General features: G+C 35.3%; 1 protein-coding gene across 1 annotated transcript in view; it reads left to right on the top strand.

The window, feature by feature from the left end:
• Positions 1 to 7283: 7283 nt before the first annotated feature.
• The window catches only part of sh3bp5b (SH3-domain binding protein 5b (BTK-associated)), a 29648-nt gene continuing 16473 nt past the window's right edge, over positions 7284 to 20458 (top strand). Inside the window, exons 1-3 of the mRNA XM_044116069.1 lie at positions 7284 to 7642; positions 9024 to 9086; positions 13423 to 13551. Of these exons, the coding sequence (XP_043972004.1) occupies positions 7565 to 7642; positions 9024 to 9086; positions 13423 to 13551 (270 nt within the window). The 5' untranslated portion in view covers positions 7284 to 7564. The remainder of the gene's footprint in view (positions 7643 to 9023; positions 9087 to 13422; positions 13552 to 20458) is intronic.

Raw genomic sequence — 20458 nt, 5'->3', positions numbered from 1 at the left:
TTGGATAAACTTAGTGAATTGAGTTGGATGATCATAATATATCGAGTTGGTCAGACAGGATGCAAAACTGCCATTGAACTCAACTGCTTCAAGTAAAGTCAAATTAAAAAGTTAAGTGAATTTAAGTTAAGTGAACACAAAAAAGTTAGTTGTCATCACATAACCAAATGAATTAAGTGAGATTAATGTAAATAAGTCCATAAAATGAACTGCAGCCAAAAACAATTTTTAGAGTGTGCATGTGTGCTGGCTAATATTAATGGCTAACATTTTTATCAACTTATAAATGCAATTAACAGGGTGTACCTAATACAGTGGCCAGTGAGTGGACGCAACATCTCTGTCTGATTTCTGTCAGATATGACTCATTTAATGAATTTATTAGATTTGAGCATTTCAGCTGTGCATCTGTCCAAACAGAGTTTCTTGTCCGGTCTTGTGGGAACAAGCAGCACATGGGTCGGCTTGTATGTCCATCCCATCTACTCTCAGACTCAGGTGTGGGTGGATGGAAGCATGATGACCTATAGGTAAAATTGACTCACAATGGATGGTCACTCTAAAAATTACTTTGACAGTGAGTGTTGGAAATTATGCTGAAGTATTTTGGATTAGCTTTATTTTTCAGAATTAAATGAGCAAATTTAGAAAATGATCCATTTCTGTAAAGGTGGGCATTGAAGAAATAGTTAGGGTACAGGAATTGTTCAAAAGGTATTAAGCATAACTTTTCATATCTTGAACAAACTATCTTCCATGCAGCTCAGGATGTCAGTTTTGTCAATGTATGTCCATTTTTAATCCACACATCTGAAAATCCAAATATGCCAAATAATTAATAAGTACTGAATGATAATATTTGAGCATAAGATTTCTTACTGTTTTTTCTTCTCTTTTGGTTGCAGACTCAATAATCGTAATTACTATTGGACCCGTCAGGAGAGTTGCGTGTACATGGAGTCAAGTCTGTACTACTCAAGCATTTGCAACCAAAACTATGGTTGGATCTGTGAGAAGAAGTTGGAAAAAATGTCCTACTTGCGTGCATAAGTAAAAGTGTTTTTGCTAAGAAATCTTCCACTTATTTTAGAGACTTATTCCAACCCTAACATTAGCAATAATCATTAATCGTTGGGTGTTTAATGTCTGTTTTAACAATGCTTTTTATCATTGCAGAAAGTAACTGTAGACCTTTTATAAATGTTTTTGTCTGTTATAATTTTTTCTGAATTATAAGCTGTTTTGAAAATAGGTAATTGCTGGCCCATGTCTAGTCAAAAATATTTGGTAAAAAATACGCAAAAGTTTATCACATAATATTCTTTTTGATAACATTTAGAACAAATATGAAATTAGATGTTCCTGAAGATTCTACTCTCAAGCCACTTTTATTTATTAGGTTATTCTCAATTTCAGTTTGTATTTTAGTGAAACATAAAAATGGCTACTTACAATCACTGAGTTGGTGTATTTATCCATGACATGAGTAAGTAGACGGACCAAAATGTCCTCCAGCTTTATTCAAAATAGACACAAATTTGGTTGCCTTCAACCTAAGCCTATTGTAGAAGACATAACTCAGATGACTGAAAATAAATGCAGGCAAAGAAACAAAAAACAATGAAACAAACAGAACCCAGAAGTAATTATTTTTGGTTCTTAAAATAAAGCACGCTCCTGTCCAGGAAACCTAGTCCTGAAGAGGTTCTTCTGTCTGTTACTAGTTCAGACTATCAGACTATAACCATTTATTTTTTTAATGCTTTGCTTAAATTTAACAATTGTTCTTGTTCTTTTTTTGTTGTTGTTTTTATAATCTTGTTTTAAATACATTTTAAACACTGTTCAATCATTTGTCTGTTCAGAACTTTAAATCACCTTGTGTCTTTGATAGATTCCAACTGCAATTACCACTATTACGTGAATATATGAGACTTTGGTTGTCAAACTCTTTTAATGAACAAATTCCTGCACAAAATATGCACCAGAAAGAAAATCTTAAATGCAGTCGAATAGTGTCAAGTTATTGTGTTATTGGTTGCTGTCCACTAGAGGGTGCTGTTGTTTAGTTTTACTTAATACTTCGGGGATTCTCACAAAGAAAGCAAAATCCGTGCACCTTTTTGGTAAAAAAATCAGTCAATGCTTGTATTTTAATTGGCTGTATCACAAACTCAAACTGTTTTCGTCTGTTCTTTCAGTCTTCACAACAACATGCCTTAATTCAACAGTATTGACTCTTCTCTTGCCTATATAATCACAACACTGTCAATACATTTTCCTACTGAAATATATGAGATAATAAACACTTTGAATGCAAATTAATTGAATTAAAAGATGTTGATTTTTTATTTTATTTTATTTTTTGTTTTTTCACAAATAGACTGAACAATAGAGCATGCATTTGTACTATGTCCCGTTTAATTCTATACTACTCATTAAAATGCTGTGTTACCACTTAGATTAAGAAGTGACCTAATAATTTTCAATTTGTAATCCTTTAAATAATATCAAAAACCATCATTTTCCCCTTTCCATTCAATATTTTTTTAAATTTGTGAACCATCCAATATATACTTAAAACGTTGATGTTTTTATATGAGAAAATGTGAAATAATTAAAGGTGTAGATATATTTTTGCCAATCAACATAATTAAATATTATGTTGCTTATAAAAGCAATTGCTTTAATCTATAGATTTGATATATCTACCAAAGATGTACTTCACAATAACAGTTGTTTTTTCATCTTAAGCAGTTATTTGTAGAGAGAACCACGTGTCCCTGTTTGTCATTCTCTCATCAGAAAGCAGATAGCAAAGAGATGAGGGGGTTAAGGATTTTATGCCTTGCAACAAGGTTAATGAAACAGCACAACAGTTCAAGAGGATATATCTCTACAGAGTTATGTAACGTTCTCAATTGTTACTTTTTTCATTTATTCACAGCTGCAGCAGCAAAACTAACGTTTTTAGTCTTAATAATTATGTCCATATGAAAAGTTAATTATAAACAATGTCAATGTAAACAAGAAAGTAGTAGGTCTATCACAGAACAGAAAAGGATCTGAATGCTTTAAATGCTTTATTCACTCATTGCTACTCTTATTGTTTTCAGGATTTATTAGAGATCTGGTTCTGCAAACTTTGCACAAGACCAGGAGCTGCGTGAAAGACATTTGTGTTTACATTTTTAACATGTTATAAGTGAAATAATCTGCTTGTGGAATTAGTACTTTTTCATCAATATTAAGAAAGTATTGACCTAAGACAAACTCATATCTTGCTTCAAGGTTCCTTGTAAGTTAGCTTTTTCTTAATTTTGGTCTAACTTGTTTTATAAATTACACCAAAAAAACTTAGTGAGATTTTGTGTTTTTGCAGTGCGGAAAACCTTTTTCTTGCCAACAGTGGCTGATGTTGGTAGTACAATGAGTCATTTTACACACTAACTAAATCCTTAGTAATTGATGCTTTTGTAAAACTTTGTCCTGGTTAACTAACTTGGAGAAAAAGAAGGAAAAGTCCTTTTTTTTTCTTCTTTACTCTTAATAATTATGTCCATATGAAAAGTTAATTATAAACAATGTCAATGTAAACAAGAAAGTAGTAGGTCTATCACAGAACAGAAAGGGATCTGAATGCTTTAAATGCTTTATTCACTCATTGCTACTCTTATTGTTTTCAGGATTTATTAGAGATCTGGTTCTGCAAACTTTGCACAAGACCAGGAGCTGCGTGAAAGACATTTGTGTTTATAAAATAAACATCCTGTGACCAAAACATTAGGATTGTAATGCATTTGTGAAAAAGATAGATGGTAAATGACATCGATTTTTAACAAAACAACCTAAATGAACTTTAAGTAAAAACACAACTAGTTCCACTGGCAGATGATTTCACTTATAACAAGACATTTTTAACATGTTATAAGTGAAATAATCTGCTTGTGGAATTAGTACTTTTTCATCAATATTAAGAAAGTATTAACCTAAGACAAACTCATATCTTGCTTAAAGGTTCCTTGTAAGTTAGCTTTTTCTTAATTTTGGTCTAACTTGTTTTATAAATTACACCAAAATAAATTTTGTGAGATTTTGTGTTTTTGCAGTGCGGAAAACCTTTTTCTTGCCAACAGTGGCTGATGTTGGTTGTACAATGATTCATTTTACACACTAACTAAATCCTTAGTAATTGCTGCTTTTATAAAACTTTGTCCTGGTTATCTAACTTGGAGAAAACAAAGGAAAAGTCCTTTTTTTTCTTCTTCTTTACTCTCACATTATTTTTTTTTTCTTTCCAAACAACTGAGACATTTAGTTGGTGATCATATCAGAACCACTTTTACAGCTGTCTCAGGGGAGTGAGAGCTTATTAAGTTAAAGAGAATACAATCTGGTTTTCTTCGGCTGTGAAAGCCACCACTGTCTGATTGGTATGTACAACTCGCAAAACTCTTCATTTCTCGGTTTAACCATTTAGTTGACACCATCTTCATCCTCATACCTTACGTTGACAGAGGACATGAGGTATGAGGGTTTCACTTCTAAGAATGAAATTATTACAAATTGAAGAAATGAACCACACAAGCTACATTTTACTAGAGTTTTGCTCCATGTTTTACACCAATCAAAAATAATCTCCATGTTTTCAGTGTGCAGAAACCACATGAGAGCTCGAGGTTTTTATGATATATGAAAAACATAAAAACAACAGAATTTGTGTTGACTTAAATGTTCATATAGTTACTGTGTGTTTGAGTTTCCAAATTGCTTGCAAGTTATTGTTATATGCCAATTATTTTGCTCTTTAGTTTTCATATTGTATGCATACATTTACTTAAATTATGAAGATGGAAAACTGAAAATAATGATTTTACAGCACAAATGCAGAATTACACCTCTGTGAAGCTGTTTTGGATTCAATGTATTTGAGTTTTCTGCTCAGAGATCAGTAGGTTCTCAGTTTGGTGAAAGTATGAGCAAAGAAGGGACACTGCAGACTGTTTTGTCCTCTCTAAAATCCTTTGACATATCCTGTTATTCAGAAAAATCACTATAATCCCAAAGAGCCTAAAACATGCTGATATTTTTAGGCTGCAGAGGTATGTTGTTCTCTCACCCTGCTTTGTGTATGACAGGGTGAAGTGAGTCACTGCACACAAATTCTAAAGTTTAGTCAGTTTACATATCCAAGCTCTTCTTTAACAATAATGGTATCTTAGCCACTCATAAATAAACTACAGGTGAACCCCCTTCCTAATCAACAGAAAGCCCAATGATGTAATGACAGCATTATTATATCTCATGCTCTGCTGCACTGTCTGAACTGATAAAGATTTACTAACCTGGTAAGTTGGTTCTTAAAACTGGAAGTGAAAATCACTACCTACCTTTCAGATCATTTTGTCAAATTCTTATCTCATCACTTCTAACATTGAAATTACATTATAGGACAGTCAGTTTGCTCTTAAATATAAAACACAAGAGAGGGTAATATCTGGTTAAATGTAACATTTCATATCACGACCCAACAGAAGGTACAAATTCCACACCATTGATCCCAATACACACACTATTCAGAACATTAGTACATTAACAATGACACACATATGCTAAAGACATGAGAGGTTGTGATATATTTACAAAATGTACATCATGTTGTCATTTTTATCAATGCTTCCAAAATGATAGGGTAGTCTGAATGTCTTGCTTGGCTTAAAATATTTAAAATATGAAATATGAAAAGTGCAGTAACCTGAATCAAAATTAATACCTTCATATCAAGTGTTTTATGTATCAGACTGTTAAATTATGAATTACACATTAAAATCAGTCTCTAAGCCTTTCCATTAGATTTTAATCTTATTTGTGTTTGTACAATATGTAAACCCAACAGAGTTGCATAAGTTATTTTTTATTAGGCTAGATTTTGTATGAAATATGTTGTCTAAAATATCCAAGTCAATGTCTGTTTCAACACATCAAAAGTACCTTCTGTTTTTGCCACCTAAAAAAAATAAAAACAAAAAAAAAACATTTATGTCAATATTATTTGATATAAATTAGGAAGTAATTTGTCCTTGCATTACAAACATTACCTTTGGGCTTTCAATAGAATCCAAAAAGACACATTAAGGTGCAGTATCACAAACTGCTATTTTTGATGGGTGAAATCCAACTTAAGAAGTATATAAGGAAGTGAGAAGCCTTTGCCTCATGAGACTCATAGTTATAAACCGACACGAGTTTCTCGTTGAATATCATGCTCCAGTTTTCAGTAGAAACCTAAAGTCTGCCATTGCACGTGTTTACCCAGAGAAGGTAGTGGACTATCCTGATAGCAGTGCTGAGGCCTTTTGTGAGAGAAGGGCTTCCAGACATCTGAATTGTTTGAGCAGCTCCATTAGCATCAGCCCTTGAGGTGTGCAGGCACATGATGTTGTATCGCTTATGCAACCTGTAAAAAGTCACCTCTGGCTCCTGTCTTTCAGTCTCTGAGCACTCAGCGCCATCTCCTCTGATGTGCAAACCTGAACAGAAATGTGCCGTGCCAATAAAAATAAGAGGCCCACCTTTGTTGAAAGCCTTTTGTATATTTGGAATATTTGCAGTTGTTAAGATTCTGTGTGGGGTTTTTGTTAGTTTGTCCTACCCCTCGGTATATCAAGTCTGTTATTATGTTAGCATAATTAGATGAAGACAGTGTCAAATGTTTTCACTATAAAACCCTAGGCAGCTGAATTTTAATCAGAACAAATAAAAGACAAAAATCACAATCATTGCTTTAAATTTCAGATTCCTTAGGTTTAAAAATCAAAGAATAATCAGCATATTTATGCTCAATTCAGAAGGGTCATTCATATGAAGAGTTCTGTCCTGATACACTAACAGGCAGCCATATTTACAGAAATACCTTCCAGCTGCAATTAGTGCAGCAGATACTCACCTCTGGACTTTATCATCTGAATATATTTAGAGTGTCTGAGATGGGCAACCACCCAGGCTGGCATCTTGTCTCCCATTCTGCACGTGAAGTTGTTGCAAAACTGGAGAGCTCTTTCAGTAAGAGATTGCTTCAACGTATATACAATACAATACAAATAAACCTGATTGATTGATAAATGAACAAATCATCTAGAATAGATACCTGAAAAATCTAGGAAATAATTTCACTAATTTTTGAGAACAGAGGTTTGAAAGAACTCGGTAAAATATGTGGTTGTTTCAAATGGCAGAGGCACTGCTCACCCCTCATACGGTCCGCTGCCTCGCAGTAAGGGGGCGGTCCCGGGCTGAAGCCGAGCTCTCCGGTCAGCTCAGTTTGTTTCATTAGCTCGGTGCGGAGGGAGAGCAGAGCAGAGCGGAAAGAAGTGAGACGCTGCTGCGCGATCTGACGGACAGAAACAAACATGTTCCTCCAGGAATATCATTTATTTTAGGCTGATGATTCCCATCTGAGGCGGTGATTGCAGCTGGCGACCTGCGGAGACAGATGAGTCTGCGGTGTCTCTGGTGGTTCTAACGAGTCTTTGTTCGGCTGTGGCATCTCTCCTTCACCTCCAACATGGATCGTTCAGAGAAGCAGCACAGGTCAGACGACGAGGCTGACTATGAAGGCGAGGAGGTGGACCCCAGAATACAGGTATCATCTTCCCTTCCTTTGCTTTTTGCTGGTTTTATTCTATAGACTAATTGTTGCCCAGCCATCTGTGTCCCCTGGAGCTGCCTGCAAAGTCCAAGCTTAAATCAGCCTCTAAGTCAGAGAAATGATTGATTTCAGCTTGTTAAATATTTGTAATCTTTCGGTTTTCATCTCCAAATGAGTGACCATTAAACATATAGGATGTAAATCGTGTTCTAAGATAGGGCAGCTGGTTTACAAGCAACGCTTAATTAAATGTAACAATAAACAAGATGATGAAATCAATCAATCACTTAATCAAGTTTTGCATAGAACAAGCAACAAGGCAGTTAAGAACATCATATCATCACCACATCATTAAAAAAACATTTAAGAAGTGTCAACAATTGAAGCATTACATTTTGTCAAGTGCCGTAACTTCCCTCGAAGCAGGATTAGCTATATGGAAATAAAACAACCTGAATAGTTTTAGAATAACTAACTTTAACATAAACAGAGTCTGACGTTTTTGGATATTTAATAAATAGATTTGATGGAAAATTTGATATAACAGAAAACCCAATAATACAGCCCAAAGGTTCTGGGTTTTTAATCCAGATCTGGTGTTTGTTATGTATGCATGATTTCTCTCTGGGTACTCCAGCTTCCTCCCACAATGTGTGGTTTTTTGGGGTTTTTTTAATCCTGTGTAATGAACTGGTGACCTGTTCTGCATCTCCCCCAATAAACACTAGAAATTTGCATCATACATCTATCCAGGATCGATCAATTTGTCCATGTTTAAAGTCTGGTTCTTTGTCATAGATTCATAGTGAACTTTGGTCCTTTTATGATTTAAAATAAAACTGACTGGAAAATCTTCAGAACTGTGGAAGATACAAAATGTGTTGGACTTACACAAACAGCTGCTGCTAACTGGGAGGAAGGAATAAATGGAGACATGAAATATTCTTCTGGCTATTTTCATGTTTCATGTTTCTATTTTTGAGGGTTACGGCCATTGACATCATCACCAATTAACTGACTGGACTCAAAAGTGGCAGCTGTAGATTCACTGATATTAATATGACCGACTGGAATATTGGCACTCCTATTGAAATAGATTAATCTTTTTATTTCATAGTACATGTTGTTTATTATTGTGCTGTGAAGCTGCACAATATATGAAATTGCAATAGTCAGACCAAAATATATATTCCTACAATACCCAACTTTGTGTATATGATTCTTTGTCAGTGCATTCAACTGATCTTTCTACCTTTAGTTACTCTTTGTATTTACATCGGCAACTTATTTTCTAGTGTTTTATGATAGAAGTTGCCATCTGTCTTTTTTTCTCTATTTCTTGGTATTTAAACCAGAATGCTCTTATCTCTTCTAGGGGGAGCTGGAGAAACTAAACCAATCCAGCGACGACATCAACAGATGTGAGATCGAGCTTGAGGTCAGTTCAATGACGTGCAGAGTGCCAGAAGTGCTGCAGGTTGTGTGTGCGTCATGTTTTGACTGATAGTGGATGTGACTGTGGGGATCTCCACCTCTCATCAGCTAAGGCTTTGTTTCTGCAGCTCAAGGCCAGAGGTTTAGAGGAACTGTCTCTTCCCCCTTTAGAGATGTTTTGTCCCCACAAGTCCAACTGCTGGTCAACACGACAGAGTCTCTTTTTAGATTGAATCATAGCTTGAGCTTTGCCCTGTCATCAAAGCAAGCCGTAAAGTTAGTTGGATTTTGTCAGCAGGTGTAGAAAACTGCAACTTGTTGCGAAACTAGGGTATACTGTTGTGGGCTATGGTAATACACTAGCTTCTGTGGAACCTAATAGAAGTGTTCAGTAATGGCTTTTAACTGAATTGGAAGTTAAAGAAGAAAATAAACCTGAACTGCAGAGAGAGTGTAATTATAATGTAGAAATTAAATTTATGGATCAAAACCTTTGAATCCTGTCTGTGGTGTACATTTCCATCAGACATTTAAAATCCAAGTAAACCAATTAAGATTCATCCAGTCACAACTGGGGGACATCAATCCAAGAATATATTAGAGATGGATGTAAAAGCAACCTTTATTAGTGTTAGGAGTACGCTGTGTGGTTAAATTTGATCAGTATAGATTAGTTTGGCTCATATGGAGTTGTTTTGCTTTAATGAACAAAGACAGCCACCAATGAGCTCAGAGGTGTGAATGTGATGATATTAGGGTGCAGAACGTGTGAAGGGTGACCTTTACTGTATTGTCAGGGGATATTTTGCATGGGTTGTTGCAGTTTTGCTGTGAATTGTATTTTGAGCAGTCTTCTGTATTTTTTCCATTTTTAAATATTAAACTGGCAAATTCTAACTTGTGCAAGTTTTGTAGGAAAAGTGTGATTGCTTTTAAAATTTAACCAAAATCTGCAGCTATTGGAGAGTAGACACAGACTCTTTACAAAATGCATTACTGATCTGTGAGTAACATTAAAACTTCCTAAAAGCTTGTGACATTATTTTGTTTTAGGTCAGTAACACTGTGCACCGAGATACAAGTTATAAGTTAGATCAGTGTATGACTGAATTTGTGTCTTTGAGTGACATTACTGCAAACATTAAAGAATGAAAAGTTACCCGGTGAACCTTTGAAAAATGTTTAAAAATAATTAGCATTTCTTTTATGACACTTCTTCAGCTGCTGGCTCACTGGTGAGGTGTTGTATTTCTGTCAGTATCAGCATCTAGTTAACCTGGAGAAGATTTACAGCTATGGAATTGCAACCATAAGTGGTTACAGTGTTTCGCTGATGATGCCGTTTTCTTAAGCAATTCAAGTGCAATGTGCAAGCACCATCAGACTCAAACTCTATAAATGACAAATTCTATAAATAGTTTTGTGAATTAAGGTTGTAATTTCTTCCCAAATGTAAATACCATTTCTTGGAAAATGATCTCCCTTGTTTTTTTCCTAAAACATGATGTATATATAAGAATATTTTAATGGTTTTCTTCTAACCACTTTTTCACCATAACACAAATATAAGTGAACAGGAAGATTAATTAATACATATAATTTTTTTTTATGAGTCTGGGTAAGGATATGTATGTCAGACACATTTTTCAATAGAATTTTGACCCAGATGGTGAAAATGCTTAACCCTGTCATTTCGGTGTTTTGTGACAAAGTTTACTTTCTGACCAAATTCTTTTTTTTTTTTTTTTTTTTTAGCTGTATAGTGGAGAAACTGTTTCTGTCAGTTTTTTTCCTCTTCAAATTTCCTGTGGACCCCTGCAGAGGGTTGGGATCATGGACACTTTGACATATCAGGACATTTTAAATAAAAATTTGATGGAATCTGGCAGAAAACTGAAAATGGGTTATCACTGGATCTTTCAACAACATGATGACCCACATCTAAAATAATCACAGAAACAGTTCACATGACCAAAAATCAACTTTTTTTCCACAGCTATCTCAGTTCCTGGCCCTAAAACACAGAATACATTTGGAGTGAGAAGATTAATATAAGAAAGGACTCAGGACGTTGACAAGTAGCATCAACAAACATGTCTGCCTCAATGTCTTGATATTCAGTAAATTCAAGACAGATTTTTGTTTGCTGATGTTTTTGCCAATTGATTGGAGTATCACTACAACTGAACAACTAAAAGAAACTCAGATTGAATGTTTGGAAGCTGAAATGCGTCACAGTTCCAGTATCTGAGTGGAGGGAGATGTACTCCTCTGTCGGCTACTTCTCTCTGTCGGCTACATCAGTCTCGGATGCGTCACACAGTTTGTGAATTACAACAAAGATCCCAGAATTTAAAATCTATCCATCTATCAAATCAGTCATTTTAAAACATCTTGAATTTTTTTCTAAAATGGCACATTGCTTCAAATCCATTTTACAGTGCCATGTTTTTATGACTGTAGTGCAGCTCTTTTAGCATTGATCCCTCAAAGGTTGAAGTGCTGGCTCCTAACTTTTAATGAAGTTGTAACATTTCACTTTTGACACAGATATTGTTGAAATTGTGTTCCTTTTTTTGACATATGACCAAGGTTAAAAAAGGTCACAATTCCTCATGTTTTTTACTGTTAGGTCAGCACTTTGTGCTCTCTTAGTCACTGTTTCTCTAGAAATCCGGTCAAGTAGATTACAAAACCAAAACCGATGCACCGTAAATAGTGTTCCCAAGAGTACAGATTTCAGGCTAGTTGTAGTTATGAACTTTGTATTTCATTAAGATGGCAAATAGTTCTTCCAACATTACTTTGGTCTTTATTTCTTTTGTATTCCAGTTGGTTGTTAACACATTAGTACACAGGTATCTAAACGTGGTCATGACAAGCATCAGAATAGAAAGAGGATTTAGATGTATCATGTTGTTGGAACCAGATGGACTTTGCTTGTTTGTAATCTTTATTTAACCAGGAATAGAAACTCATTCAGATTTTTAAAAGTTTTTGAGCATCCTGGTGTATACAGCAAAACAAGATCATTTCAACCTTTAAATGTTTTGCATACAACTGGTCTGAGTTTTTCACACACCGGTGATCAACTGGGATTTTTTTGAACAATCATCTCTTGGTTTTACAGACAATGAACTGAAAAACATAAAATACAGTGAGTAGCTGTTGTCTGGGCCAAAATGCCTTTATGATGTAAGAGAAAGGGAGGTGGATTTGAGATGAGTGTTCCAGATTTTTGTCTTCAAAATATTGCAATAGATGTCTGAAAAATGATTGATCAGGTATACACTGGACTACAAGTTAAAGGCTTGCTGTTCATACGAGGAACCATAATGGTGATGAAAACTAAAATGTTTTAATAACATTTATTTAGGGTTCCTATATCCTCTCTTACTATAATTCTTGGGTGAAGCATTGAAAAGGACATATCTAGAAAATGGCTGTAAAACAGTTAAAGCTAATTAAAATTTTATGATTTAAAAAAAAAAAAAGCTGAGGGGAAACAATATTAAATTGAAATTCTTCTAAATGTTTCTTCTTTTTATTGCCCTTCTGTTGTTTGCTCATAATGTTTATTTCAGTCAGACAAGCGTAATGACATTTAAAAGATGAAAGCCTGAGTCATTTCCCATAATAGATCATTTTGAACAAAGTAATTTTACATAGAATACATTTCTTTCTTGCTTAAGTAGGTTGAATCAGAAATGGATTTATTTTTAGAAGCTGCTCACAACAAATTAGCATTGCTCTGATGTTTCCAAATTGTTTTCATAAAAACTGTGTCAGCTTGGCACATGGTGTGATCATTTAGCCCAAAGTAAATACAAATTCTGTCTGGAAACAAATGTTTCCATTCCATTACTTGGACTCAGTTTTTCACAGCTTATTTTTTAAAATTTGGTTTTGGGTGGTACTTTGGTTTTTACTTGACATGACTGAGAAAAGGCAGAAATAAGGTCAGGTTTCATTTCCTCCTCTAATACATTTACAATCGGAACAGAAAGGGAATTAGAGGTCAGTGATGACATTCACAGATGTATCAGGAGCCATATCTTCTGTTAAACGAAAAACAAAAACCACATTAGTGCTAAAAAAAACCAAAACGGGTTTTTTACTTTTATGATTGCGACAGAATGGCACAGAATAATGTTTAAGGAAATTGATCCACTTGGTCAGAGGTCATGAGAAGACCTTCTGACTCATTGATGGAAAGTTTATTGTCTTATACAAAAATTCACAAGAAATACTTTTTATTAGCTAAGCTATGACAAACCTGTCTGACCTCAAAATCTTGTCAGCTGAAAGCACTAAATGTTGTATTTCTTTGTTTTTCTCAGGATGCGAGGCAGAAGTTCCGTTCAGTGCTGGTGGAGGCCACGGTGAAGCTGGATGAACTGGTGAAGAAGATCGGGAAACCAGTGGAGGAATCGAAGCCTTACTGGGAGGCCCGCAGATTGGCCAGACAGGTTAGTCATCTCCAAATGGCAATGAACACATGTAACACTTCATATTAAGAAAACATGTTTAATCTAGATTTTGTATGTCCTACACTCTTCTGTATTTTATGACTATAACTTGATATGCTTTATAATTAAAGGATAAACATGTTGGAACTGAAATGTCGTAAATGGCTGTTAGTGTCCAAACATAGTTATCTTCTCAGGCATTTTCTGGTTCTTTTGAAGTTTTTTATTCCAATTGTGCTCTTCCTTTGTGCTTGTGTAATGAAGGTATTCATTACTTGTATAAAAACACTTAAAAGGGGTTGAATGAGGAGACAAATACAAATTGAAGTATTTTATTGTTTGTGTTTTGTCCAGTGGCACCTCAGCTGGAACTGATGGTGTCCTGTTAAAATAAAACAAACAAATGGATGGGTTTTGTAACTGTCTGAAATAAACTGAAATGTTTGTAGAAATGGCTTACCTCTGTCTCTTCCTCTGCAGGGTGTTCAGGCTAAAAGATTCCCCGGGGGCCTGAACACCTTATAAAGGTTCCGGAAGAGACCAAATGCAGATGGAAGAGGGGGAGCGATGAAACTATGTATTTTAGAAGTGTAATGATTGAATTTATATTTATAGAAAGGTATTTTAGAAATGAAAGGGCAGCTTAAAAATGAAGAGTGTTGTTATGATTATGTTGAAGATTTAGTTGTTTTGTTAAGATTGTCTGTATATAGGTATTTTGTCCTACCCTGTTTCTTGGTGGGGTTGTTAATGGGAGCAGCCAGGGACTATAAAAACCTGTATGTTGGCCACATTGCAAGTTAGTTGGTGTGGCTGCTGCTAAGACCCAGGGCCATTGTAAGCAGGATTGTCTCTATGTTAAATGTTGGAAAATAAACACCTGGTTGGTCTGCACTATTTCTCTGCCTCAAGACTCCTCTGTAAACCAGCCGCTAAGGGCCATCCTAACAGCTTGCAAACCTGAAAATTAGCATAAAAAATGTTTTCATGTGCATAGCCGGCAAAACTTTACTGTATGCTATGCACTGTTTCATTGTGTAAAAATCTGCCCTCAGCCTTGACCTACTGTCTCCACTTGTTCTGTCTGCTGCTAATGCTGGGCAACTTAATTTTGCCATTTATAATGATCCAGTTTGTCTGTTTACCTTATGAGCTTATAAGATTTATTTGACATATTTGCAGTTGAAGGTTTACTAGCTTTTAACAAAAGTGACATACTACTACTACTACTACTACTACTACTACTACTACTACTACTACTACTACTACTAATAATAATAATAATAATAATAATAATAATGCATTCTATGTTAAGCTGTCTAGAAAAAGTTTGTGTTTGTCAAAAGCATCAGTATAGCAGAGGAACTGAAACATTTTAGTCAAACCTTCCCAATAGGAACCTGAGATGTGCATTCTGAACTACAAATGTCATATTTTAAAGTTTATTTAATTAACTAACAGCATTCTCTCTGTTTGTAAGGAAAACTCTGTGTGGAGTAGGTTGTGTGTTCTTGCTATAGATGAGTTAGATACTAACTTATTAACCTAGCAAATGTAATGGAAGGTAGATATATAATGTGATGGTGTTATAAAACAGTTTTTAGAAAAATACAAAAGAAAAAAAAAACGAATTGGGAGAAAAAAATAGTCAGGGTCCACATGTTCTTCAACTAGACTGGCTGTACATTTTTAAAGATCCTTTGGAAATTTTTCCAAGTTACCAGTTACATGTATAAAAAAAATCAAATGATGGTGCAAAGGGGGATTTCACATAAAATCAAGAAAACTATGGACAAGCCTGACCATCCTCTTAATGACACTGTCTTCAGTCAGAGGCTTCTTCAAGTTTGTTATAATCCAGACTGCTAGAGGAGATCTTTCCTGCCTACAGCCAAAACCATCTGCAATAACTCCTTAATTAAATGAGTTACATTTAATTTCCATTTGGGATCCATTAAGCTTTTTTTGAATATAATTAAATAAAGTTGTTTTTGTCCCCAAACAGACACAGAAGATATGATTCAGACATTCATGTTGCAGCATTTAGCTACATTTTCCTTCAGATAATTCTTTGGGGAGTGTTTCCTTTAGTTGAGTTGAAGAAGCCACACCATGTTTTCCAATTTCTGGCAAACACTCCACCCTAAGGCCAGTCTGGGCTCATTCATCTCTCCTCTAGCCTCTGTCCTTCAGCTGTTTTTTGTTGTACTGAAAACTTGTCCTTCATTGCAATGGTTTAAAACAATACTCCACACTCACACTGTGATGCGGCTGAACTGATAATTTTAAACAAAGTCTCACTTCCCTTTTCAGTGTGTATAGATAAAAGGGAAGAAGCATCCTGCATTTCTCGATAAGCCGCCATGCAGCTGCAGCAGCTCATTCAGACAGACACCATAGGAGCTTCTAAAGGTGTTTGTGTGCAGTTTAGTTCTCCTCTCCTATAACATTTTCTTTTGATCTTTTATCAGGAGTACCCATGGTCTCACATGGATGCTCCTTGTGAGTGCTTACTCCTCATAAGTAGTCTGATTATGAAGGGTCGTTTTCAGCGGTGTGCTGAAATGCAGGCAGTGGTGAAAGAGTTTCTGTGAAGTGATGAGGCAAATGAACTTCCCTCTTTTTTGCCTTCACACCTTTTTTTAACCCTTGAAAACAAAGTTCTCTGACTTTATGGTTGCCATTGTTAGGATTAAAATACACAGTGTTCATTTTTCAAGTTTCTGCACGGCAGCAATATTATTTGAGGGATACTACTATTTCTAAATACTTATTTTTCAGAAAGTTGCCTAATTTGCTTCCCAAATGCTTCCAAAATAAATGTGTTAAACTTACAAATTAGCTTAATATTTTTACATAACTGAAAGAATGTGATTTAAACGTTTAGTTCAGATTCATCCCTGTTTTCCAGCAGGACACACGTGTGATTGCATTTTTCCCTCTTACCTGTTGGGTCACCTGCTGCCCCAGTTTTATCTAGGTCTTCTCTCCGTATTTATTTATTTTCACTCTCCAGACATTTATATGGAGCAGCAACTTCTGAAGGAGGGGGATTTCTGCATGAATGAAGCTCAGTATGGAGTTGAGTCGAATGAACTGGAACCTGAATGCAGCTCATTCAGATTCCAGCCTGAAATCAGTTTTTTTGTTGTTGTTGAAGAAATAAACAGATTTTTTGCTACGCTTATTTTGTATTTTGTTTTTCTTTCTGACTAAAAAATTCATGTCGACCTTTTGAGGCTGTGTTCAAACCACAGAAGGGGGTTGGCCATTTACTATTGGCTTAATTGTTATGGTTGGCAAAAAATTTAATTAGGCACTTCTGTGTTTCTATGCAAACATGTTTGAGGGGACGAAACTTCTTCAGAAACACTTGAAACACTTGTCTATTTTGACTTTTGTATACATAACCTTTTAAACCCAGAAGTATATCAATCCACAGTCTTCTGAATATTAAACATCCCATAAGATTAATTCTAACCATATTAAGCTGTATGTTTGCATAAAATCACATGAAATATTTGTTCCTGTAATCCGGCTTTGTTCTCATGCATCTTTTCATCCAGGCGTTCCTATTGTGACTTCTATTGCATTTGTCTTCTTCTCTCTAATGGCCACCATCTGAAGAGCAGCTTTTATCTTTTTCTGAGATCTCTACTCTGCACCCAACCTTGGTTTGCTTTATAACCATATAAAGCAAAGTTCCTATTTGCAGTGAGCCATCAAAGGAAACTCACTGACTAATAGCTGTATGTATTGTTGTAGAACCAGGTAGTTCAGTGATGATGCAAACGCGTTTCATTTTGTCATATAATTCAATGTTTTTTCACCAAGCGTCGAATTTCTTTCCTAAAACTACTTCCTAGAAATGGGTCAGGTCACAGTTTGTCAAAACTAGACCCATTTCTGTACTTTGATGATTGTAGAACTATAAATAGAATAAGCCACACACACTCTGCTTTGCTTTAGCCCTTTATCTTTCACACTTTACTCATTTCACAGCTAAGCTGAATGTGATGTTTTGGTTCTGTTTATCAGCTTTGTTTTTAGCCTCAGAGGTTCAGTGATAGAAGCTGCTGTTTTATGAACATTTTGTTGTGTTGTTGATCACAAATTGGGTTGGAACCAAAGGTTTGACTAACCTGATTTGTTTAAATTGTGCTATTTTTATATCTCTCTTAACCTCTTGCTGTTTCTCTTTTTTTCTATCAGCCTGTTCTTCCTGCTTTTTTGAGGACGAGATAAATTTTTTCTTCATGTATTACTGCTCTTTATCATTCATTTCCTTTTTTTCTTGTTTGTTTTGTCTTTTGTCCATGTGTTGTCTCAATTTGCATTTCTTCCTTTTTAATGTCATTTCAACTTTGCCCCATCTCCATCTTTGGCTAATGCACAGATACTTGGTGTTATAATGTCTCCTCCACTTTAGTTAACAAGCTAAATAACTGACAGTCTCCACCCCCATAATGGCGGTGGTGGTGCCAGCCGACCTTGGTTTTAGATAAAAGATAAAAATGATGTGAGAGGGCTGAATATTATCAGATTTCTGGGCCATGTGACAGTTGCATCTTTTACAAATCATCATGTAAAAACTTTTCCTTCCGAATACCCACAGAGGTTTTGTCGTTATATGTTTAATTCAAAGCAAAAAAGCACCTTTGTTCATTTAGACAATTATATGAAATAAGAACTTGTCACTGAGGATTTTTTGCTCTTTCATTTAAGTACAAGTTTATGTATAGAGCAAGTTTTCAGACTTTACAAGGACCCAGTAAAACAGGCGGCACTGCACAATACGGTTGCCGATCAATCAATAATTGAAATTTATTCAAAACAGTTTGAAAGAAGAAAAAAAATGTATTTTTTTTGGTTACTTGTTTTTTGTTACTGTGACATTTTCAGTAGGGGTGCACCGATTACAGTCTTCTGGCCGATTGCCGATTACCGATCTTTTAAAAAGCCTAACTTAAAGATTCCGATTTTAGCCAATACCAGTTTTTTTTTTTCTGAAACGGTGATTAATATATCAAGAAAGGTACTGAATTGGCAACAATGGGGTGACTATTGTTAACTGTAAATGTGCAGACATGACCCGGTTGGCCGGTTTGTCAGTCAAACCTCTCTCACGGCAGAAAAGAAAAGCACAGGGGTTGCCGAGGTTGATAACATCAGTGGATAAGATACCAGCTTTTTACATGTTACGCTCAAAATTAAGATCTCCCAAAATGAAGGATTCAGCACCGATAAATCGGTGCACCCCTAATTTTCAGTGACATCCCAATGCATTCTGGACTGGGATAGGAGTCCCAATCCAAAATGGGGTTTGGATTCTGGATTGGGATTCTCCTTTTTCTCCTTTTCAGTTTCTTAATTGCTGTAAGACTTTCTGCCATGTTGAGCTCTTGAGGCTGTGTTCAAACCACAGGAGGGGGTTGGCCATGTGCTTTGTGTTCGGTAAAAAGCACAGTGTGACAGTGATGCAGGGCATTATGGGCATTATGGGTGTTTCACTGAAATAGCGAAGTAAAATAAGTGGTGTGGTTGTGTTTACTCAGTGTCGGAAGTAACACGCATAAATAAATACTGTCGTAACAGGAGTATTAATGTTGGCTAGCTATCAAATTTTCATTTCTATGCACCCTTAGTTTTGTTTACAGCTGTGATGAATCCATATGCACCTTTCCTTATGATGTAGCAGTAGGTTGTGTTAATGGTATCAAGTGGCTGGAGTACTGACATTAATAAAAGTTTGTGTAGTTCATTTCTGTCCTTGTATATTAATCAATAAAAATTCATAATATAACAGAAGGAAATCAAATACAAACAATGTTTTCATTGATGTACTAATGAGGCTCTAAAGTGACCTGAAGGAAACCAAGCAGAACCCATTAGAGGCAAAACACTGGAACTTCTTTGTTAGGAAAACCCCCATTTTTTATTTATTTATTTATTTATTTATTTATTTATTTATTTATTTATTTATTTATTTATTTATTTATTTATTTATTTATTTATTTATTTATTTTTTAATTTGAGAAAGTCACAGTAACTGTTTATAGTCAGAAATTTGGCTGCCATGCAGAGTTCTGTGCTCTCTACTTTATCAATGACAACTTTTCTTGTTTTTTGACAATTTGGGCTGAGCTAATAAATTTTCCATAAATCAATTTTATGACCTTTTTAGAGAAATGCAATGTCCCTTCATATTAAGATAAACTGCTTTGAGTTCAATCTCTTCCACTTGATTACGTTGATGGTTACTGAGATTGTCGAAAGGGGAGGATTGTGTGTGCACTTATAGGTAACCTGATTAATCATCATGAAACTGGGTCAGGGAGGCAGAACTTAGGTTTGGTGAGTAGATGTGTATGTTGCTGAGTCTGCTCAGTCTCAGTTTAAACATTCAGTAGAGTTGGACTTTTTTTTTTTAATGTACTGAAATATGTATGGGATTCAGTATTCCACTTCACTTCTTAGAAGTCACTTTAGGACAAATATTAGCTAAACATAAACTTCTTGCTGCAAATTATAAGATGTAAAGTTTCAAATTTAAGCACGCTGATTCTGAACATCCAGGAAAATGTAAAATGTGTAACATTCTCTCTGATTTTGTTTTCCCTTCTATTGTTTTAGTGTCACATTTTAACATCAAACCTCCTTGCCTTGCTGTTTATCTTCCTGCTTTAAAATTGAACAGAGATGCAGTGGATCTGCTGATACTCGCTATTTTAAAGGATCAAATTTTCTGGCAGAGAATGACTCAACCAGGCTTCATGAATCTTACCAACTGAAATCAGCCACCCACTCAGTCGTGCTGCCTCACACTGTGACTGTGAGTCTGCAGGTTTTGTTGATATCTTGCCGGAGAAACTTGGCCTAGAATGGCAAAGTGCTAAACTGGGATTGT

The sequence above is a fragment of the Gambusia affinis genome, linkage group LG05, assembly GCF_019740435.1.
Source record: "Gambusia affinis linkage group LG05, SWU_Gaff_1.0, whole genome shotgun sequence".
In the NCBI taxonomy this organism is placed as follows: Eukaryota; Metazoa; Chordata; class Actinopteri; order Cyprinodontiformes; family Poeciliidae; genus Gambusia; species Gambusia affinis.
The sequence above is the reverse complement of the archived record's forward strand: the minus strand, read 5'-3'. Positions and strand labels throughout refer to the sequence as shown.